The sequence below is a fragment of the Symphodus melops genome, assembly GCF_947650265.1.
Source record: "Symphodus melops genome assembly, chromosome: 15".
Lineage (NCBI taxonomy): Eukaryota > Metazoa > Chordata > Actinopteri > Labriformes > Labridae > Symphodus > Symphodus melops.
The window spans coordinates 7,329,569-7,352,014 of record NC_136705.1 but is presented as its reverse complement, the minus strand read 5'-3'; the positions used below and the strand labels follow the sequence as shown (position 1 = coordinate 7,352,014).

At 39.9% G+C, this 22,446-nt stretch overlaps 2 protein-coding genes across 2 annotated transcripts; both read left to right on the top strand.

Annotated features, from left to right (window-relative positions):
- The first annotated feature begins 1,130 nt into the window (after positions 1-1,130).
- On the top strand, positions 1,131-19,304 carry acss1 (acyl-CoA synthetase short chain family member 1). The gene is made up of 14 exons (XM_079363491.1): positions 1,131-1,482; positions 4,010-4,106; positions 4,925-5,124; positions 5,973-6,148; positions 7,467-7,619; positions 8,769-8,916; positions 10,623-10,760; positions 11,170-11,262; positions 13,374-13,486; positions 15,223-15,349; positions 15,427-15,554; positions 16,147-16,210; positions 17,307-17,428; positions 17,550-19,304. The coding sequence occupies exons 1-14, from the start codon at positions 1,134-1,136 to the stop codon at positions 17,724-17,726; spliced, it is 2,085 nt and encodes a 694-aa protein (XP_079219617.1). The 5' UTR covers positions 1,131-1,133; the 3' UTR covers positions 17,727-19,304.
- On the top strand, positions 18,495-22,247 carry LOC306836430 (uncharacterized protein). Its single transcript, XM_079363492.1, has 4 exons — positions 18,495-19,215; positions 19,334-19,663; positions 20,045-20,150; positions 20,266-22,247. The coding sequence occupies exons 2-4, from the start codon at positions 19,547-19,549 to the stop codon at positions 21,918-21,920; spliced, it is 1,878 nt and encodes a 625-aa protein (XP_079219618.1). The 5' UTR covers positions 18,495-19,215; positions 19,334-19,546; the 3' UTR covers positions 21,921-22,247.
- The last annotated feature ends 199 nt before the right edge of the window (positions 22,248-22,446 follow it).

Here is a 22,446-nt window from a genome sequence, read left to right as displayed (position 1 = left end):
TAGCTCTGAAATGTTGGCCAAAATATATATATTTGTGCTAACACATGAATTCCCTGCTGATAACATGGCTGTCAAACTCAATATGAACAGCTGCACTCTGATACAGAGGAATGGAAAAAGGACCATTCAACAAACAAACAAACAAACACTAAGTTTCAGGTGAAAATCTATTTTTAGGAATGTATAATAATATATAGAGGAAACATGAAAAGCCTTTAAGACACATCTAATCATTGAAATAAAAATTGACAGGAGGCACAGATCATATGGGACTGGCAGCTGCCAGTTCACTTCCTGATTAGCCCACTGCCGAGGAGCCCTTGAGCAAGGAACACAACCCAACAACTCCTCAGGGCTCCAGTCTCTGCACTGCACCCTCACTCTTTGTGCTTTTTATGGTTGAGGTTGTGTAGCATCGTCACTATTTGTTCTTGTTTGGTTTTTTATTTTACAGAATTTTAGAGTTCAGATTTTCTTGTTATATTTTGTTTCATTCTTCTCTGGTGTTTGTGTTTCCCTTCCCCGTGTCTTTCCTAGTTTAGTCGTCAGTGTTTCCTGCTGTCATGGTGTCATGTCTTATTCTTGCGTTGTTCTACAACATTTTTGAGTTCTCTGGGTGTCTTTAGTGTTGACTGTTTTGTAGTTGTCACCAGTGTTTGTTGTATGTTTTTCCTGCCTCTGTGTTTCCCTCCAGTGTTGATTGAACTACTTGTCGTCACCTGTTTCATTGTTTGTCTTACCTGCGTGTTTGATTATCCCATGCCTATTTAGTCATGTTCCCTCCCTCCCAGTTCATTGTCAGATTTTGTTCATGTTAGTTGTCTTCTGTCCAGTTGCCTCCGTTGTTTTTTGTTGTTTAGTTAGCCGTTTTGGAAAGTAAGCCTTGTTTTTTGATTTTGAAGTTGATAAAAACTAATAACTAGGGGAAAAGTTTAACCATTTTCAGATGTAAACTAGGCCAACAATTTGCACTGTCAGCATGAAGTAACGTGACTGACTGTGGCACCACCACACCTACACACCTGAGAGCACCTGAGAGAGAGAGGGGGGGGGGGGGGGGGAGCGAGAGAGCGACAGAGAGAGAGAGAGAGAGAGAGAGAGAGAGCTTGTGGTTTGAGGTGACACACTTGTTGATGCAGAGAATCAACATGGCTGCTCCCAGCAGCAGAGGGACCAGACTTCTTAAGACCCTCCTGGGACACTGCAGGACCCAAGGACCGGGTCGGTACTGGATTGCACCAGAACAACACAGATTTCTGTCCTCCCTACCTCCGCCCCCCCCATCGGGCACCTGGAGCTCCAAACTGTCCCGGCTGTCCCACGGGGATCTGTACCAGCTCTCGCTTACTGACCCGGATCATTTCTGGGGATCCGCCGCCGCCGATCGTCTACGCTGGGTCGAACCGTTCCACCAGGTTCGGGACTGTGAGCTCAGCAATGGGAAAATCAACTGGTTCCTGGGAGGGAAGCTTAACGTGTCGGGTAAGACACAAACTAATTATATAAATACAGTGTTATAACTAATTAACTATCATCTGTAAACAGTTTGAACAATAATACCAAACCAATGGGATGTATCAATAGGCCCAAGTAAAATAGACAGAAAATATTTAAGTACGCTATAAGTAGTCTACTAATACTACAGAGTAGACATGTAAAAACTTTATTGTTATTACACTGAATTAATTAAGTGGTGTATTAACAGGCAGCCTAATTACACTTAAGGAGATGAAGCTCATTTTATTTTTACTCTTTATAATAATAATTTATTCTTTATTAATCCCACAAGGGGAAATTCGGTTTACACTCTGTTTAATGGACCTGAACACACACATAGGCTGCAATACACACTCGTGCACAAACAGGATCCTATTGACATGCATTATGGAGAGGTCTCAGAGTGAGGGGGTTCCATGTCTTACTCAAGGACAACTCTGCAGTCCTCAGGAAGCGAACTAGCACCTCTCCAGCTACCCAACCAATTTCTGGTCTTGCTCTGTGCAAGGATCAAGTGACCCGACTGGTCCTAACCCAAGTCCCAGACTGAGCTACTGCCCCCTGAGTCTTATTTAATGTTGGCCTCATATCTGAGATCAAAGTTATAAAGTAGTATTGGTTTGTATGTGAGTATTTTCTTTATTTGAACAGTCAACTCAACTTAAACGTCTCCACCTTTGTTTGAAGCACTTTAGGAACAGGAACAATGTTTATAATCAGCAGAGTAAATAAACCACAGATAGCCAAACCAAAATAAAAAATGATATCAAAGAATGAATGAATGAGAAAGAATGTTATCAAAGATACAATTGATGAAAAAGCACTTTGTTAAGCACTCATTTCCTGAATGACTCAACACAATGACTTATTGATGAGGACCTGCAACATTCTTTGGTTATCAACAAAGTGGATACTCCTCACCTGGCTGGTTTTTTTCCTCCAGTGACTTTTTCTTGTTTCTGCTAGCTTGTGAGCGTATTTTATCATGGCAATACATTTAAATAAATATCTCTAATGATTTAACCTAAAGAACTCATCAATAGTTTTAGCTCACTACTGTTTTTACAGACGAAAGAATTTAGCTGCCAGTATACATTCATAAGTTGTCAGTATTCCAGTATGGGTTTGTCACTTTCTTTCAGGTTATAGAAACCCAACTGTTAACAGAGAGTTTGTTAGTTTGTTATTGTGGAGACTGTAAGTATAACAGACACTTGACAGAAGCTGTTAGAATATAGAGGATGTCAGTGGAAAATACTGTCAGTAAACACAATGGAGGCTGTTGGTATATGACTGTCAGTATATTGAGAATATCTGATATATGTAGAGACAATCAGAAGAGACTGTACAAATACATGTACACTGATTGTTTATGTAACTATGTAGAAGTTCTGTATAATTGTATATTCAGGCTGTCAGAATAAAGACTGCAGAAATCTGCAGTGAGTGTTATGTGTCTTCATCCCACTGTTGTTTTTCTGTCTCTGATAATAATCCAATTATATTCCAATAACCACGACTGGATTACGTGTATTGTGTCTGATCTGATCTGATTTACTCTTGTTACATAAATTATTTTATAAACCTGCTGCGTGAGACAAAAACAGGATCTTCAGCCTTAAATCCATTTAGGGATTCATTTTCAATCACAGTATAAGTGAAGACAGTTTTTATCACATGCCAGTTTCAAGACCAGGGATATGATGGTGTGTGTTTATGATTTTTTTTCTACACGACTTATACAATATCAACAATTGCCAGAAAGAAGGGATCATTTCTGCCCAATACGGAAAAGAACAGGGAGTTTTCATGAAAAATCTTTGGCTGGCAAACAGCCTCTTCTTATTTTCTACAGAGTCACCGAGGACAGTGGTTCTTTACTGGTCCAGTTGAACAACCCACCACCAACTCCTTCATATAAATTGTGACCCATATTTCTGATATTCTTTCAACCAGATGAATTGAATAGGAAGAGAAAACAAATGAAAAGGGGAAAAAAAGTTTTGATCGATTCTTTTTCCAGTCGTATGTTTGCGACACACTGAAAAGTGCAATATTTTCTGCAAAAGTCACACTTCTTTTTTTAATGCAAGACATGCATTCAAAGTGTTTTTAATCTGAGTTATTGATTAGTAAAGTAAAACAATGTCAATCTGAACAGCAGGTAAAACATACAAAGGGAGAAATGATTCCTTGGATAAATCTGATGTATGTCATATGGAAGTTAAAACTAGGTCATATGTTTTGCACTTGTACCATAATGTAAGGTCTGCTTCATGTTGAAAAAACCCTGACTGCAACTACAACTGACATTTGTTTCTGTCTGAAAAAACCCCACTTCTGAATCTAAATATTTGACCATGGTGTGTGTGTGTGTGTGTGTGTGTGTGTGTGTGTGTGTGTGTGTGTGTGTGTGTGTGTGTGTGTGTGTGTGTGTGTGTGTGTGTGTGTGTGTGTGTGTGTGTGTGTGTGTGTGTGTGCGTGTGTGCGTGTGTGCGTGTGTGTCTTTCAGTGAACTGTCTAGATGTTCATGTTGAGAAACATCCAGACCGAGTGGCTCTGATCTGGGAGCGGGATGAGCCTGGCACTGAGGTGAAGGTTACCTACAGGTACAAACATCAAGTCAGTAATACATTCCTTGTATCCTCCCTAAACACATAAGACATCACTCTTATCTATATGTTGTGCTGTCCTATTGTCACCTTTATCCTGCCTCTATACATATATTACTGCTTTTTATCTTATCAAGATGTTGCTCTTTCCTATAGTAAGCTTTATCTTCACTTTATGCATGTGATACTTATGTTATACAAGGTATCTCTGCCAGAAATCAGCACTTTCATTAACATGAAAAGTTCCTGATACTGGTGAGCATAGTGGAACAGCATTGGGAAAAGGACATTATATTTTATTTATAACAGTAGCTAATAAGCAAGATGTTGGATGTGTTTATATTAACAGGCGAATTAGAAGAAAAAGGTCAGATGCTTATCAGCATCCAAAAATAAACGAGATATAAAGGCCAGTGTCTAGCATACACGTGTACCCAATGAAGACTCCTTTTAAAGTTAGAGAAATCCATTTTAAAAGTGTAGTCCATAATTGTGTAAAAAAATAACGGAGTAAGTCACATTGTTTTATTAAGCAGAACAGCTGCAAATTGTTCGAAAAAGAAAAACAAACAGAAGTCTTAACTTGTGAATCAGGAGCTGCTTTTGAAAGATGTTCACAGATCTTGTATCCAAGCAACATCCAATCACACAATTTAAGAACCACAACCTAAAAGATTCCTTTTGATGAAAGTCTGGATTGAGGAAAACCAAGAAAATACTTGTCAGTTGAATGTTAGCTCAATTTTGACAGACTTTACTTTAAGAGAAATATTATCATCCTCATCAACTTCTATGTTCTGTTGTCTGTCCAACAGAGAGCTGCTGGAGACAACCTGCCGCCTTGCCAACACCCTCAAGAACTATGGGATCCAGAAAGGGGACAGAGTTGCCATTTACATGCCAGTGTCACCACTGGCAGTGGCGTCCATGTTGGCGTGTGCCCGTATTGGGGCAGTGCACACTGTTGTGTTTGCCGGCTTTAGCTCAGAGGCTCTCGCAGGCAGGATCCAGGACGGTGAGTCATCCCCCACCAAGGTCTTTGTTGAAACTTAAATTGTAACAGTAACATAAAAAAACATAAACATAAAATACAGAAATGTATTGGGGCAGCATCAAGTGGATGTGAAGGCAGCTGCAGTTTCAGCTGTGTTTTGTTCTTTTTAACATCTGTAAAACTGATGAAATTAACATCAGTCTTAGTTGTACACTGTGCATTTTGTGTTCTGAGCTGATAAAGCAAATGTTAGTATACACTACAAGCATGTACTGAGACTTATCGTCCATCTATTAACAAAGAAGAGATGGCAGCCAGTCAGAGCAAGCTTTGGTCAGCAGCATTTCTAGAATCTTTGCTGCTGCTTGAACTTGGACCAATCTTTGTATTAACAGCCACACAGATTTAAATGTCAACCAGATTTTAAGTGTTTATTAAAGTATCCCCTGGTACACATTTGAAAACTGTATCTTTAACTGTGGCAGAATGAATGCCTTGCTCAACCTGCTCAATCCTCAACTCACTGCAGATATTAACTGAGCTGCAGCTCTCTCTGGCTGTTAGCTAAAACAAATCACTGGAGGTCAGACTCTCTGCCCAAGGACGTCTGTGTTTTGGAAACAGTCTCTGACTACAAAACCAAACATGGTATGAACAGGAGGAGAAGTGAACCATGAAAGAGAGTGCAGCTGAGTTTATGTTAAGCAATATGTGGGAACCACGACAAGCTGCCAGACCACGTGATGTGTGTGAGATATTAATGTGAGACAGTAAAAGAATTAAAATAAATAAGCAAAATAATGTGTGCCTAGAATACATTAAAAGGCCAAGGTGAACATGAATGAAGTTGATGTGTTTTGTGTCAACAGCTCAGTGTAAAGCTGTGATCACCTGTAACGAAGGTGTGCGGGGTGGCCGACGGATTCCTCTGAAACCGACAGTGGACACAGCGGTGAAGAGCTGCCCGACTGTCCGAAATGTGTTTGTTTCTCAGAGGACAGAAACTCCTACTGCCATGGGAGAGCTGGACATCTCCCTGGAGGAGGTAAAGAAATGTCTCACTTAGTCGACATCGGAACATGTCACGATACCTGACTTAAAAATAATGGTTTTGATGAATCAGCAGGCTATACAAATGTAGTTGAAAAACATACTGTAAAAGATCCCTTTCACAGTAAACACACATACAGCATTCAGTATTCATACCACAAGTAAAGTCATGTCAATCTCCTGTCTGTCCTGCATTGAAAGCTGTCGTTAAAAAGAAGAAATAGTTGTAGCAGAAGCATCAGAAAGATAGTTTTCCAACAAATGTCTTATCAGTCTCCTGCTGGTAGTAATAGTTTTATCAGTAGTAACAGAAGTGCAACTGTTAAAGAAATAGGACCAGTAGACGTGGAAGTACTGTCCACTACGTCCTGTTGAGTGTACTGTCTGTCCAGAAGGAGTAGCTGAAGAAGAAGTGTTTTTGTCAGTCGTAGTGGTAGTCTCAGTGTTAGGAGTTCATGCAATTCATAGTTCAGTAAACTGTGGGATATTATTTGTGTCTCATCTATATCTTCAAGAAATACAGCGCGAGCTAAAACCAGAAGGAGATTTTTGACCATATTCTCGTTTTTTTTCCTTTGATATACTTTATTAATCCCCGAGGGAGAAGTTGTGGTTCGCATTGTTATTTTAGAGCCATGCTTCTCACACACACAGGCCTGAATCATACACATGCACAATCAGGACCTGGGGACATGCAATGCTCAAGGGCACCTCGGCAATTCTCGAGAAATGATCTGACACCTCTCCAGCTACCAAAACAACTTCCATATTTTGGTCCACATTAGGACTTGAATCAGGGTCCCTCCGGTTCCCAACCCAAGTCCCTATGGACTGAGCCACTGCAGCCACCAAAGATATTTCTCAAAGATGATCCTGAGACATGAAAGTTGTTTGACTTACAGTGAGCCCTGAGTGAGATCTCTTTTCATTCTTAGTTGTTTCATTGCAAGACCTAAGATAAAAGAAAACTGAGACTACATCAAGCTCTCAATTTGTTCTTAAAATAAGGTTATCTCATTCAGAGATCTGAGCTTAAAGAAAAATTTGGCAAAATGTAAGATCTCAACGAGCCTATAATGTCTTAATTACATGGAGTTTGTGTTACTAACGGCTAAAAAAATGTTTTTCAATTTTATATGCGGAATCCTTCGTTTTTGGATAGATGATCACAAAATCATTTGACTATGAGCTCTGCCAGATCAGTTCGATGTTGTATGTTACATGTGATGTTTTGTCATCCTGCAGTATGTCTTGTATTAGTATCAGTAGTATCATCAGTGGTAGTAGTACAGTCTCATGTTGTGTTTTTGCAGGTGATGTCCTGTCAGTCTGCAGTCTGTCCTGCAGAGCCTCTGGACAGTGAAGATCTGCTGTTTCTACTGTACACTTCAGGCAGTACAGGGAAACCTAAAGGCATCGTCCACACGCAGGCTGGCTACCTGCTGTATACGTCACTTACACATCAGGTACTGATATTTTTATGTGTTTCCCACAGAGAAAGCTAGTTTTTAGGATGACCTAAGACAGATTTGGACAGGAGTAAAGTTTAAAACGTTTTTATACAAGTGTATATATGGAATGAAGTAAGAATGAAACCTGCAACCCTTTCTTGAGCGTCCTTGTTTGAAACTAGATCTTTTTTTTTCTGGTTCTGTGCATGTTGATGTGTTAATGAGGAAGTGAAGACAAAGGAAAGCAGTTACAAAACAGGCTGAATAGAAATGCTGCTGTTTGTCCTCAGAGCAGCCTGGAGCAGGGGGAGGATGCAGCCCTGCAGCCAAATCTGCCCCTGAAAGCTTGAAATTAGGTTTATTTCTGATTGACAGACTAAAACATCTGCTTTCTCTGCGTGTGTGTTTGCAGGGATTGACATGATGTTTATGATGATAATTGAATAAAACATAAACCATAATAACCCTCCCCCCATTCCTTACTCCATCAATGCCAAATATTATGAGTGCTAATTTCTAAAGCAGCTTAATGGGAGGGGGGGGGGGGGGCTGGTTGGCGCGCTGCTTGGTTGGATGAACAACAAAACAAAAGCTGCTTTATCTGAAAAAGACAAGAACCGCTGGGTCCATGCCAGGGTGAGAAACACTGCCACACAGAGTGAAAGAGAAGAGGGTGGGAGGTTGCGTTGCCAGGCACCTCACGTCAACTTTTCAACTACTTGTGTCTGTTCAAAACAGCTCCACATTCCTATTACACAGGCAAAACCATTTAATCATTCACTTCTAAAACTAACAAACAATGTTTGATAAATGAAAAAAGTCTATTTAAGATAAATAATTTCCATGTACCATTTAAAGCTCCTCATTGGGAATTTTTGATGCAATGGATAAAACTGTTTTGGGTATAATACGTGTAGCCTAACACACAACACTCTTTCTTTTTAAAACTCTTTTTGATCAGAGGATATCTCAGTGTTTTTAGTGGCACAGTTGGCTGAAAGTGCATTTGAAAATGTTGTGAAAAAAAGTGTGCAAAATTAAGACCTAATACAGCACTGTTTAAGCCTGGGATGCTAAAAAGCAGTGCTTCGCAGATACTTAAAAAGTTGTTTAACATTCCCACTAAATGTTTTTAACTGTCATGTGTTTGTGTAATTTCATCAGTACGTGTTTGACTATCGGGATGGTGATGTTTTTGGCTGCGTGGCAGATGTAGGTTGGATAACAGGACACAGCTACGTTGTGTACGGCCCGCTGTGTAACGGCGCCACCACTGTCCTGTTTGAGAGCACACCTGTTTATCCAAACCCAGGTAAGATCCATTTCCACTAACACTTAGATAAGGTTCTACTTTACAGTAATCTGAAGCTCTCTAAAAACTACAAACGTTTGAGGCCTTTAGCTCACTTGCCATTCACTCAGCTTCATGGCTGTTGAAAACATAGTTGTAAATAATACATGAAATTAGACTTGAATGTCTTTTATTGGTCTCTCACTTGGTTCTTTTCAAAGCCCATTTGGCCCATATCACACAAACTCTGAACTTACTTTTGAAGGTGAGTGGGCAACACCTGGTAAGACTGTGTCGGTGGAGGCAGAGGAGGTGAATTGTTCAGTAATGGTGAATGCCATCAAACATATAGAGGATCTATCCCCAAGACAAACACACCATTGAAAAGGAATATACTGACAACTGAGGGGAGCAGTAAAAGTTGATTAGTGTGAATGTCGGCAACCTGCCCACTTACCTGTTAATGTTGTAGACCAGTGGTTCTCAAATGGCTTAGCAGCAGGACCCTTTCATGAAAAGTTGCGACCCAAATTTCAGATATTTTTCAACCAATAACATTTATTTAATGAAAAGTAGTGAAGCTCCTCGGGTACAACACATGTGACAGAGCACAGAAACTTTTATTCAGGCAACTGAAAACTACTACCCACTTTACCCACCAGTTGAGAACCAGACTATTACCTGATAATGTGAACATTTCAGAATAGCAATGCACGCATCAAAGGGGTTTAAAAAAGTGTTTTAAAGAGGGTGGTTGCCAATGCTCCATCAGCTCATGAGTTCTACCAATCAATCGGAATGACCTCATTAAAGGTTCCTGTTTTGCTGGGTAATTATTAACTCTGATGTGCAAGCTGAATAGTCCCTCTAGTTCTTATATGCTTCCTTATAGACGAGGTCAAACTGCCCTTTGGTCTGTAAATGCACCATTACTCAAAACGTTCAGGTGTGTTTTGAGAAAGATCTGAGAGCGGGGACTTTCTGGAGGCCAAACTTTTTTGTTTTACCCCTTCTCGTTATATTTTAAATCCTTTGTCAAGTAATAAAATGTCACGTTTCTGAGCTTACAAGCTAACTTTTCCCCAACTTTCTTCATTGTTTCTGAAAGCATTACTGTGCCTGCTAAGGCCCTTCAGTGTCATATAAGATAGATTTTATTTCTTCTGAATCTTAAATTTCTCCTCTCAGGTGTCACTGAACCTTGAAGGTCCTGAGGTATGAAATTAGAGAGAAGGTCATCTCAGTGGTAGTGGCCTCTTTCTAGTGCTTGGTTACTCATTAAAGCAGTTAACACTGGTTTATTACTGTCAGTTGGGGAGATGAGCAACTTTATCTCACTCACCTTTATTGTCTGGTGTCTTCTGAGTTTTTGATCGGTCGGTCAACAGGAAGTCTCCAAAAGTATGTGACCTCTGGAAAAACAGGAAGTGTCCAGAAGGTGATGTGACCTTTAGACATTGTGATGTTGCTTAATTTGAACTCTTGAGCACATTTTTGTCACTGGTTTTTTGTGACAGATATTTAAACAACTCAACAGTACTGGATCAAGATGTCCATGAAGAAGCATGGGTGGGGAAAAGTGGGGGTAATGGTTCATTAAAAAAAAAAAAAACAAACACTTAAAATGACGTGTTTTTGAAAATGAACAACTGCTTATCACCAATGATAAAACAGGTAAATGTGTGATCAATGTGTTTCTACATGACTCTGTGTCTGTGGTACTTCAGGCAGGTACTGGGAGACAGTGGAGCGTCTAAAGATCACTCAGTTTTATGGAGCTCCCACCGCTCTACGTCTGCTGCTTAAGTACGATGAGAGCTGGGTGAAGAAGTACGACCGCTCATCCCTGAGGATACTCGGTTCAGGTAACACATGGTGATTAAAATGAATTATCTAAAACGTCAACATAACAACAGTGTAGCTTCAGCTTGAACATTTTGTGACTGACTTAAAGATTAGATTTGATTCAGAGTATAATTCCTTGATGACGTCTTTATCTTTACAACATTATACACCAGACGTCTGATCTTATCTATGAACGGACCATTGATCGATAGTCAGTGTATTAATGACCCACATTCGATTTTATGTAAATGACTTGTGACTTTGTGTGTGTGTGTGTGTGTGTGTGTGTGTGTGTGTGTGTGTGTGTGTGTGTGTGTGTGTGTGTGTGTGTGTGTGTGTGTGTGTGTGTGTGTGTGTGTGTGTGTGTGTGTGTGTGTGTGTGTGTGTGTGTGTGTGTGTGTGTGTGTGTGTGTGTGTGCGTGCGCGCAGTTGGAGAGCCTATTAACCATGAGGCCTGGCACTGGTTCCATGATGTGGTTGGAGATGGACGGTGTCCCTTAGTGGACACATGGTGGCAGACAGGTACAGTAGGGAACACAAAGATTCACACCTACACACATGTGCAATCATCCATTAAGTTACAATGTTTTACACAACAGCAAAAACATTACACAAGAGAAACTGTCAAAAGTCAGTTTATGAACCACACTGCTACTGACAAATACATGTCACAGCACCACTCATTGATGTGTTCGTACTGTATTTGGCATTTTGATTATGGTGATTGTCAAGAATGGCTGCACAAAATGTTTTGGAGAATTTGGAGAATCAAATGGTAAGATATAGTGATCATCCTGAGGCGGTACCATAAGATCAAAGTCAGGTAACTGGCATAAAAGTAGAGTATTAACAGGTCTATGACTGAAATAACTCATTGACATCCACACTACATTATAAAATACTACTAGGTTATTGTGATTGGGTAACTAAGATTTCATCCACATATTGCATCATCATTTACAACTGTAGGTTTGCGTAACTATTTAAGCTAACAGTTTATAGGGTATGATTTAGATGAGATTCATCCCTCTGCTTTGTGATGAAATTGCATAATTTGCCTTAAATGAAACAACCCAACAAACACTCCTGGATTTAAACTAGGTTAATCTATGTTCGTAGTACAAACGAGATGTTGATAAGAATCGAATAATTGTTAAAGTCAAATAACTACAATATTTTCCATTGTTTAGTATAGTTGCACTGTCGTTATCTGCTGCTCTGTGTGCCCTTGAATTGCCCCCCGGGGACATATAAAATTGTTTTAATTGAATTTGAATTGAATTGAATATTCAATGTCTTACTTTCATGTGTTAGTATTATTAATATAGTAATATTACCTAATACATAAACCAAAGTATTATTTCCCTGATGATGGCACTAGATGAGAAGTTGGAAGATCACCAAACATATACAAAGTCATCGTCATGAAAAAAGTAAATGACAGGTGTACTATACTGTTGGAACCAGCATCACTTCTGCTTGGACCAATGAACAAATCCTGAAGAAGATGTGGTTTTCTGTCCGTCTCTTTTCTTGTGTTAGCTTGTTTGTGTTTTTGATGGTTTAGTTGATCTGATTGTAAGTCTGTCTGATTCTCTCTTTGCTGAAGCTTTAACCCTAATTTGAACGATTAGCACCAGAACATCTGCAGCTCCGTGGAAAATGAATTAAGATCAAATCCTCAACACTTTACACCCCCAACACCAACCACTCACACCCGCCTGAGAAGACTGGATCATTGACAGCAGGGTGTGTGTGTGTGTTTGAGAATGACCTAATTCCTCGACAATCACGACACAGAGAACTGTGTGTTGTTTTTACATCAGTCTTTAAAATCTCTGCCAGCTGCTTCTTTCTCTTGAAAGAAGAAAAATCCCCAATAAATTAAGAAATTAAAGGGAATTAAAGCTGCATAGGCCTATAGACGCCTTGAGGGCCTACATTACGATGAAGTCAGTGTTAGCTGGAGGTAAAACAAAGGAAAAGCTAATCATAAGCATAAAGTAGTAGGGAACACACAAGTCTTTTAATGTTGTCTTTTTGTGTTTAAGGCCAGATAAAGGGAGATTTAACAGTAATTTGTTCAAACTGAAATCCTACTAGCTGAATTACACGTCAACATGTAACATGTTGCTAATCTTGTGACATAGCTATCATAACGTAAAATAATAGGTGTGTTTAATAGTTGTTACACAAAATGCTGTTTCATTACTTGTAAACCTACAACAGTCACACAGAAACAAGTTAGGTAAGGAGGTTGACAACCACTTTCATATACACATGTTTATGATGTAGGTTCATTACATACCCGGCATGTGTAATTCCCCATCATGATGTACTGTAGTTTTTTGCGCTAATGACCCAAGCTTGAACATGGCTGTCTTCTGTCCCTGCACTGGCAGGGCAGAACAAAAAAACTTCATTAGTTAAATTGTGGTATTTAAAGTCATATAGGCATCTATAGACTTCTGCACCCTCAGTTTGTCTTTACACACTCAGGTTTATGGCAGTTCTGTCAAATCATTTATCCACTGAGGGATAGTGCAGTCATTTAGCTGCATTTTGTCCAAGTATAATTCTATTGATTTTTTGACACAAAGTAATATTTTATGTTCTTCCTCTTCTCCCTGAAGAGACCGGTGGAATCTGTATCGCCCCTCGACCTTCAGAGGAAGGCGCACTGATTGTCCCAGCAATGGCCATGAGGCCGTTCTTTGGCATCCAGCCGGTTCTCATGGGAGAGAAGGTGACCTTAACTCAAAGCTTGCAAGCACAAATTAACTCTGTATATGCATCAAGTAAAGAGATAAAGAACAATGAGGAGTGACATCTTCTAAAACCACAAATTGTATTTTGTATTTTGTACAGATTCCCATGGTTCCCGTCTTATCTGCTGAACTTACCAGTTCCAGCTGTAGCTTCATACTGTTCGGATTCTCTTTTTTTAAACTCTTTGAACAAATGAATACTGTTGAAGTCATGAAGAAACTATTTCAGTTCTGTTGATATTAGTGCGACTTTGAGAGCAATTGGTTTCCTCCAATGCACTTCAGATGTGATCTGCCATCAATCTCTGCTTTTCATTAACCCTACTTGATCTATAGATGAAAGGGGTCAAACAAGCCTTTGAATGACACCCTCTCTCTTTCTAAGTTAAATCTTTCAATTAAAACAGTCCAGTAGCATATGTTTGCTTTGATTAACAGACTTTCAGGCTCAGTTGGAATGAACGCTGTTCCTCCAAATTAATTATCCCCTAGTTTCCCCATTTCCCTCCCTCTGTTATAGGACTGTAATCTGCGGGTGTTCGAGGGTTTTTCATCATCACTGGTTACTGAGTCTAGATTAGATTTCATTAGGCATCCTTCAGTTTCGCATTTCATCCCTTGAGGAGGTCATACTTTCATTCCAATCCTCTCAGAGTTAACACTTGCCGCAGATGAACATGGCCCCTTTGTGATTAATAGATAGTTTGTGCAGGATTTATTTGTACCACTTACTAACACTGGCCACATTCTTAGTGAGGACAAGAACAGTATTTTGCTCTTAACGAATTGTGATAGTGTTCATTAAATATGACGGATCATGATGTTCAGAATGAAACAAACAAACCTGTATTATGTTGTGAGGGCTGTTTTACTATTTTATTAGTTGGAGTAATTCTCAACACAAAAAAACAAAAACAATTCAACTCATAGGCTGAAATACACACTAATGCATAAACAGGATCCTAGTGATATGCATTAATGGAGAGGTCTCAGAGTGAAGGGGCGGCCCACAGCGAGCACTCCAGAGCAGTTTTTGGGGTTCGGTGCCTTGCTCAAGGGCACCTCGACAGTGCTCAGGAAATGGACTGGCCTACAAGTAAAAAAAAAAAAAAAGGCCTACAAATAAATTAATTCAATCACGTGATAGGGTTATCAGCAAAATGTTGTATCAAAAGTAAAAGTAGTTACAGGCAATAACTTTACCTACAGTAGCATTTGGCCCCATTCCCTGGTAATATCGGCTGACGCTGAAGGTTCACAGGTTGAAATCAGTCTTACTGATTAAGGCTGAACAGGTTCAAAATATAAAATATCGTGTGAACAGACTAAAGCTAACAGGTTGTTGTTCATTATATGTTAATAGTTTAAGGCTTATAAACTAAAAGTTCCTATTTTTATTATGTCAAACAAATGATATTCAAACTTATTAGGACTAAAGCTAACAGGTCCCAGATCATGCCTCTTGCTAACAGATTCAGGCAAGTCCAAGCTTGTTATTCAACTGAAGCTAAAGCTAACAGGTCCCACATTGTATTTAATTTCATAGCTGAGGACTGAAGTTAATGTTAAATACTAAGGACAGTTTAGTTGGGGGCTGAAGTTCCTTATGTGGGGTAGGAGTAGGCTATGGCTAGTTTCATGTTTGTGTATTGTCTGTACTTTTCTGTATTATATTAGTTTATTTTGACCAACCTGTGTATTGTGTGATTTTCAGGGTGTGCCTCTTTCTGGAAACTCGGTTAGTGGAGCTCTGTGTATCAGTCAGCCATGGCCGGGGATGGCTCGAGGCATCTATGGAAACCACCAGAGATTTGTCGATGCATACTTCCAACCGTATCCTGGTCAGTAATATAAAACAGACTGCATTTAATCATTTTATGCAAACAGTCTTTGAGCTTAGCTTTCATGTTTCTATCAGGTTGTTATTTTACTGGAGATGGAGCATACCGCTCAGAGGATGGCTACTACCAAATAACTGGCCGGATGGACGATGTCATCAACGTCAGCGGTCATCGCCTTGGGACGGCAGAGATAGAGGATGCTCTGGTGAGACTTCTTCTTAGTTAAGAAGGCTGTGTCTCAGCTGTAGAGACGTTGTAGTCTCAATCTTTGGGTTCTGCCTATTGGGTTTGAGTTTTTCTTGAATCTGAAATGGCTGATGCTAAGTCCTTCAAAAACATGCACACATTTTATAACCTGTTCACTTGTTGTCTTGTTGGTAGACCTGACAAAACGTAAGTATCTACCTACCTACCTACCGACCTACCGACCTACCTACCTACCTACCTACCTACCTACCTACCTACCGACCTACCGACCTACCTACCTACCTACCTACCTACCGACCTACCGACCTACCGACCTACCTACCTACCTATGTTGTAACCAATATTAGCTAAACACACTAGCTATATATTCTGACACAAATGATGAACCTATAACTGTAACAAACTGGAATCAAAGGGAGAGGTATTCTGCAGTTTAAGCAATAGCTGAATAGCTTATGAAATGAGGAAGTGGTGTATAATGAGATAGGCCTCCTTGTTAGCGGCTGTGTTTCAAATTTAAAAGATGAGTTTTATTCATATTTTAAGCTGAAAACTGAATATACTGTAAATTGATGTTGTTTTTGTTGCAGGATGAACATCCAGCTGTTCCAGAAACAGCTGTGATTGGTTTCCCACATGACATCAAAGGAGAAGGTGAGGGTTAAAACATAAGCAACAAGCCTGAACTCCCATTATCCTCTGCTGTTCTTTATATGTAAACATGTGTGATGGTGGTCTGTTGTTTAGCCAGCAGGTCAGCAAGAGAAAGATATAATAAAACTTTCTTGATAATATTTAAAGGTGGCCGGTTGTCTTTCTGGAGAACAGTCAAGGGAGCATTCAAATGAGCTCTTTCATGGTTTTTACATTTACAGTTTTACAATATAAATCAATTGACTTAATTAGAAAATATTTAAATTAAAGAACGATGGTCTCAATTTTAAGTATAACAGGCAATGCATGACGTCTATTTTTTCTCTACATATTAAAATCAGTACTTGCTGCATGACATGGGTTCACATCAGTAGCTGATGTGAACATGATTCAAAATTCATGAAAGTGTTCTTTAGATTTGCGGCCAACTGGAGATACGTGTGAAAGATTTAGATAAGATTATCAAGAAAGAAAAGATAAATACAACCTGTTCTTCCCTTATCTTTAAGATGGCCTTTGTATGACCTATTTTCCTGTTTTCAATAGTCGCTTTTTGGTGATGTCTTTATTTTGAAAAGAATATCCTAAAATAAATGTAACATTTATAAAGTTCAAATGAATACCTTAAAATGGAACGAAAAAAAACAACACACTTGAAATACATCCCCAAAACATATCTGCAGTATTATAATAATTAATTAAATTATTGTTTGTATATATATTGTTTAAATCATCTTCATAGTTTACCATCAGTTTTTTTTGATCAGTTATATTTAGTTGATTTATAGTAAAAATAAAATGAATTTGAGACTGAAAGCTGCTGAAGTGTTTGATTTATGTCCCTCTGCTGCCCTCTGCTGCTGTCTTGAAGAACTGACTAAAATTTGACCATTTGGGCCAGATCGTTTCTTCATTTGTCTTTCCCTCTTGTTCTCTTGACTGTAAAAAAAGGTCAACACATTTTATTAATTTTTGAACTTTTTTAGTCACCACTTTGTCTTTTTTAATTAATTTTTGAACTTTTTTAGTCACCACTTTGTCTTCATCAAGTTAAAGTTTAAAGCTTAACTTAGAGTGTGTTTGTGTGTTTGTGTAGTACCATTTGCCTTTGTAGTTCTGAAGGAGGATTTTGCTGACGACCACCTCACCGTCCTTCAGGAGCTCAGAGAGCTTGTGGCCACAAAGATTGCCAAATATGCCGTCCCAGAGCACCTCCTGGTGAGATCCTGTCTGACTCTGGTTTTCCATGCGAACAAAAAAACCCATCTGAAATCGTAACTTAACAAGGCTGAAAGTAATGACATGAAGCACATTAATTTCTTTCCTGTTTGTGTCTCAGGTTGTGAAGCGTCTGCCGAAAACTCGCTCTGGGAAGATAATGAGAAGGATCCTCAGGAAGGTTGCCATGGAGACAACTGGTGACCTTGGCGATGTGTCAACTCTGGACGATCCCTCTGTCGTCAACGAAATCATTGAAGCCCACGAGCTATACAGGAAGCAGAAAGGAAAACAGTAGTACACGAAAAACAGTAGCATGGAAGATGAACATCCTGTCCGTAAAAACTGTTTAAAGAATTCTGGGAAGAGGTGGGATGGGTCAAGTAGGTAAAGAGTATGTCATCAGTTCAAGTAGAACTAAAGATGTTCAGAGAAAGCAAATATCAAGGTGCTGCAATCCAAGAAAGAACTCAACATTTGCAAGTTGTTTTTCAAGATGTTCAATGCAGGAAAACATGGATGCCTGTCAGGCATACAGTATATACTGCATGTGTGACAAGTCCATGAAAGCCAATTTACAAATTAGCACAATTTAGAGACATGAAAGGAGTAGTACCATACGCTAAACAGCACTTCTAGCAAGTACACATTAGTTAGCTGACAACTGCTGTGCATTTCACAACACAAACAGCACATTAAGTGGCCTGAGATTCTTCTTTGTTATGGACTTAAACAGCTGTATCATTTTACATTAAGTACTTTTCAGTGATTGTAACAAAGACTTAATCATGAGATTAAATAATGTATTAATTCCAGATTTTTTATGAATACAATATTTTAGAATAAATTAATGTTTTACAAGAGCTGAATCAAGCTGGATCTGCTTTTATAAGTTTGTTTTTTTACACATACAGTATAGAAAAAACTGACTAACAGTTGATCTGATCAAACCCAAGTCATAAACTTTGACTCATGAATAAATTATGCAATCTGTGTTTTTTAACTTGATAAGAAACAACAGAACTTTTTGAATCATTAAAGCTTCTTGGAAGAACATTTAGTTTACCTTGTTGCTGCTACTTTAATGCCATTAATTGATTATGGTGATGCTTTGTATATGCATGCATCTTCACAATGCCTTAAATCTTTAGATGCTGTATACTATGGAGTATCATTACTCATCTGAACTCTGTATGATTGAGTTGGCTCTCTTACTTTAGTGCCTCCTTGTAGACATAATCATGGCATGTCCTTTTTAAAGACAATACTTCACCTTCTTTCCTCATAAAGGTGTTAGATACGCTGCTCCTAGAGCTTGGAATTTGCTACTGGAGGACTTGTGTATGGGGGAACTGGACTCTGGTTTCTTTAAATCATTTCTAAAGAAGATTGAAGCATCAGGTTGTAGATACTTAGTCTAATGACTTTCTGCTCTGTGACCATGGTCATTTTGTCCTGTGTCTTGTCATTTTTCATTTGTTGTATGTCTGAAAATGTGTGTGCTGCTACCTGTCTTGGTGATAATACTCTTTGAAAAAGATTCTTAAACTCAATTAGGTTCTTACTGTTCAAGTAAACTTTAAAACATCTGATGATCCCGGTTTTAAAAAAATGGTACTGATCACGATCTTGTCTAATAGTATTTGCAGACAAAAAAAAAAATCACATCTTACGGTTTGTTTACGATTGTATTACTTGCTGTGAATCCTTCTGTGGAAAAACAAATGTAAACAAAGGTGCCTCCAGTCTGCGAGCTGTGAATCTCTTGATCTGACACCAACCTGCAGGTAAAAAAATAAGTATGAAATTTAAATGAAGTGATATTTTCAGAATGAAATTCAGAAAGACTGAGTATTAAACTGTTTGAGGTATTGAATATGGACTGTTTCTCTTTATTCTTTTCAGTAGATAAGGTTTTGGATGTGTAATTGTGACTTCCAGTCAGCAGGGGGCAAGAGTGGACTTTTCTCTTCAGTCTCGAACTCTGCCGTCAGTGCGCACAGTGTGTCGCAAAACACCCAGCAATGGCTGCCAGATGAAAACAACACACAAACTCCTTTTTTATAACCGGGTTTGAGTTTGTTTTTCGTCTTAAATTGGATTTCTTTTGTATTAAAAATGTTGTCCTCTGTGGAAAAGCTCGTGTCGGCCTTCTTGGAGGAATTTATGTTGACTGCTGTGACTGAAATCTGCCAGAGGCTCAAAGTTGAACCCGCTGCAAACTCAAAGACAGAGGTCAGTCACCCAAGCACAATTCACAAAGAAGAACAGAACGTTTTTTTTCTTTATTGTCGAGGTGTTTACAGCTGTTCTGCAACATTCGTAAATTTGAATAAAATATTTACAGGCTCGTTTAGCTCGTGTCAAACTCTGTCTCAGGGAAACGGATCAAATCAACATTTGGCTTCAGTCCAGTTACGGATTTAATCAGCCTAGTCAAGCTTGGACTAAATGACAGAAGTGGCTGCCTATACACGAGCACGAAATGCGTCCCTCAGTTAAATAAACACAGATCTAAAGTAGACAAGACAGACTGTTGCTAGCCACAGCAGCTGTTCAATCCCCCTCAATGTAATGTATACTGTACTTATAATATGTCTATGTTGTGTTCTGCAGGAGCAGCTGGTGGTGGTGATGAGGAGTCTCTGCGGGGCTCTGCTAAAGGAGCTGAGGAGGATGCTGGAGGAGAACCAGGAGCTGACAGACAAGCAGCAGGAGGACAGTAAGGGCCTTTGATTAACTATCGTGTTGTTGTTGTTGTTGTTGTTGTGATGAGGAGCCCCATGATGTCCATATTTATCCCACTAAGCTCACAGTTATGGCATTTCTCTATACAGAAGAGCCTCTGCAGAACTCCAACCTTCCTTCCTCCGAGGGAGACACCCAGGACGAGGTGAGCCACCAGTCAGAAACTCCTAGAGGTGAAACCGCCTCAAAAGAGCAGACTCCTGTCATGGGAGGCAGACAGACCTTCAGCTGTAGTATCTGCACAAGCAGTTTCTCCAGACACGCCAACCTGAATGCTCACCTGCGTGTCCACAGCAGAGAGCGGCCCTTCACTTGTCCAACATGTGGGAAAGCGTTCTCCGCCCGGAACAGTGTCAAAGTCCACCAGCTCACGGTGCACAACAAGCAACGGCCCCACAGGTGTTCTCACTGCAGAAAACTATTTGGCACCCGGAGCCACCTGAGGACACACCAGATGTCCAGTCGGGGTCAACGCGGTGGGGTTTTTAAGTGTCCAGCCTGTGACGGGGCACTGGCAGCACGATGCTGCCTCCAACAGCACAGACTAAGCTGTCCGAAAACAAATGACACATTCAGGTGTGCAGAGTGTGGTAAGCAGTTCTCCAAACACAGCTATCTATCCGCACACCACAAAGTCCATCAGAAGGACAAACCTTTCAAATGTCCAACATGTAAAAAAGGATTTACCACACAACGTAGCGTTCACATTCACCAGCTCACGATCCACAAAGGTCTGAGGCCTTTTATCTGCAGCTTCTGCAGGAAGACCTTCAGCCAGCAGAGTGGCCTCAAAGCCCACCTGAGGACACACACAGGTGAGCGGCCACACACTTGTGAGCAATGTGGAAACAGTTTCTCCAGCAGCAGCAGCTTGTCAGTCCACCGCCGTGTTCACACCGGAGAAAAGGCCTTTAGCTGTGACACCTGCGGAAAGAGCTTCAGTGTGTCAGCTAATCTGAGGCGCCACCAGCTGGTCCACTCTGGTAGCCGGGCATTCAGCTGTGATGAGTGTGGTCGCACTTTCACCCAGGCTGTACACTTGAAGGTGCATCAGACAATGCACAGTGGTGAGTGGGCTTTCATTTGCAACAGCTGTGGGAAGGGATTCAGACAGCGCAGCGCTCTGTTGGCACATGAACAAAGTCACACTGGCATCAAACCGTACAACTGCAGTGAGTGCGGAAAAACCTTCTCTTCATCATCGTCGCTGAAACGCCACCAACTGGCACACACTGGTCAGAGATCGCACACATGTGACGAGTGTGGAAAAAGCTTCAGTAGCGCCCAGATCCTTAAAACTCATCTGCAGCTGCACAGCGGTAACAAAGCATTCTCCTGTGATGTGTGCGGACATGGTTACAGTTCGCTAAGCTATCTGAAGATGCACCGACGCACTCACTCAGAAGGGAAACCATTTTGCTGTGCTCAGTGTCAGAAAACCTTTTCCACACAGGCCAGCATGCAGCTGCATGAGCGCACGCACAGCGGAGAGAAGCCGTTCATCTGCGAAGTCTGTGGGAAGAGCTTCAGTGTGTCGCAAAACCTTGTTCGACACAAACGTATCCACAGCGGGGAGAAGCCTTTTGAGTGCACCATCTGCGAGAAGAGATTCAGTCAGAACAACAACCTGAAGGCTCACCTGCTGGTTCATACAGGACAGAAACCATTCAGCTGCTCTACCTGCAGCCGGTGCTTCTCCTCCATGAGGAGCCTCAAAGAGCACAAGTGTGTCACTGCTGAATGAGAGCTATTCAAACTGTTGGATCAGACGTGAGGCTCACAGAACAGATATGGACACTAAAATATGAGACGAGGACAGTCATGGGTCTAATTTTTGGTCTCACCAACACAGGATGAATTGATCACCCTCAGACCTCAAAGGATGATTTTCGTTTTGGAGGGAATGTATCAAATAATAATAAAAAACAGGTGTCTTAGTTTTTGAAATTGTAAATAAAGGTTGAAATAAAGGTTTTTTGTTGTTAAAACAATAGCTGTGTTTTTTGGTTTATCTTTACTCTAAAGAGACAGTTCATCAGTTATAACTTGAAACTCATAAACCAATAAAATCTGAGTTAGCAGAGAAATTCTAATGCCATTTAGATATATACTATTTATACTAGACTATGGACAAATAAATATTCCTCCTTTTGAAAAATTGCAATAATAAATTGTGTGCACACATATATAATACCATGTACATTATATAATTAAATGTTTTTTGTTCTTTTGTCTAAGTCATAATTTTAGATATTTTTTGTACACAGTGT

Bases quoted from the DNA above. Each gene is read 5' to 3' on its own strand.
- acss1 (XM_079363491.1), top strand. From the start codon at position 1,134: ATGCAGAGAATCAACATGGCTGCTCCCAGCAGCAGAGGGACCAGACTT. The intron at 5,125-5,972 runs GTGAGTCATCCC...TTGTGTCAACAG, and splicing joins CGCAGGCAGGATCCAGGACG to CTCAGTGTAAAGCTGTGATC. The intron at 10,761-11,169 runs GTAACACATGGT...GCGTGCGCGCAG, and splicing joins CCTGAGGATACTCGGTTCAG to TTGGAGAGCCTATTAACCAT.
- LOC306836430 (XM_079363492.1), top strand. From the start codon at position 19,547: ATGTTGTCCTCTGTGGAAAAGCTCGTGTCGGCCTTCTTGGAGGAATTT. The intron at 19,664-20,044 runs GTCAGTCACCCA...TGTGTTCTGCAG, and splicing joins CTGCAAACTCAAAGACAGAG to GAGCAGCTGGTGGTGGTGAT. The intron at 20,151-20,265 runs GTAAGGGCCTTT...TTCTCTATACAG, and splicing joins AGACAAGCAGCAGGAGGACA to AAGAGCCTCTGCAGAACTCC.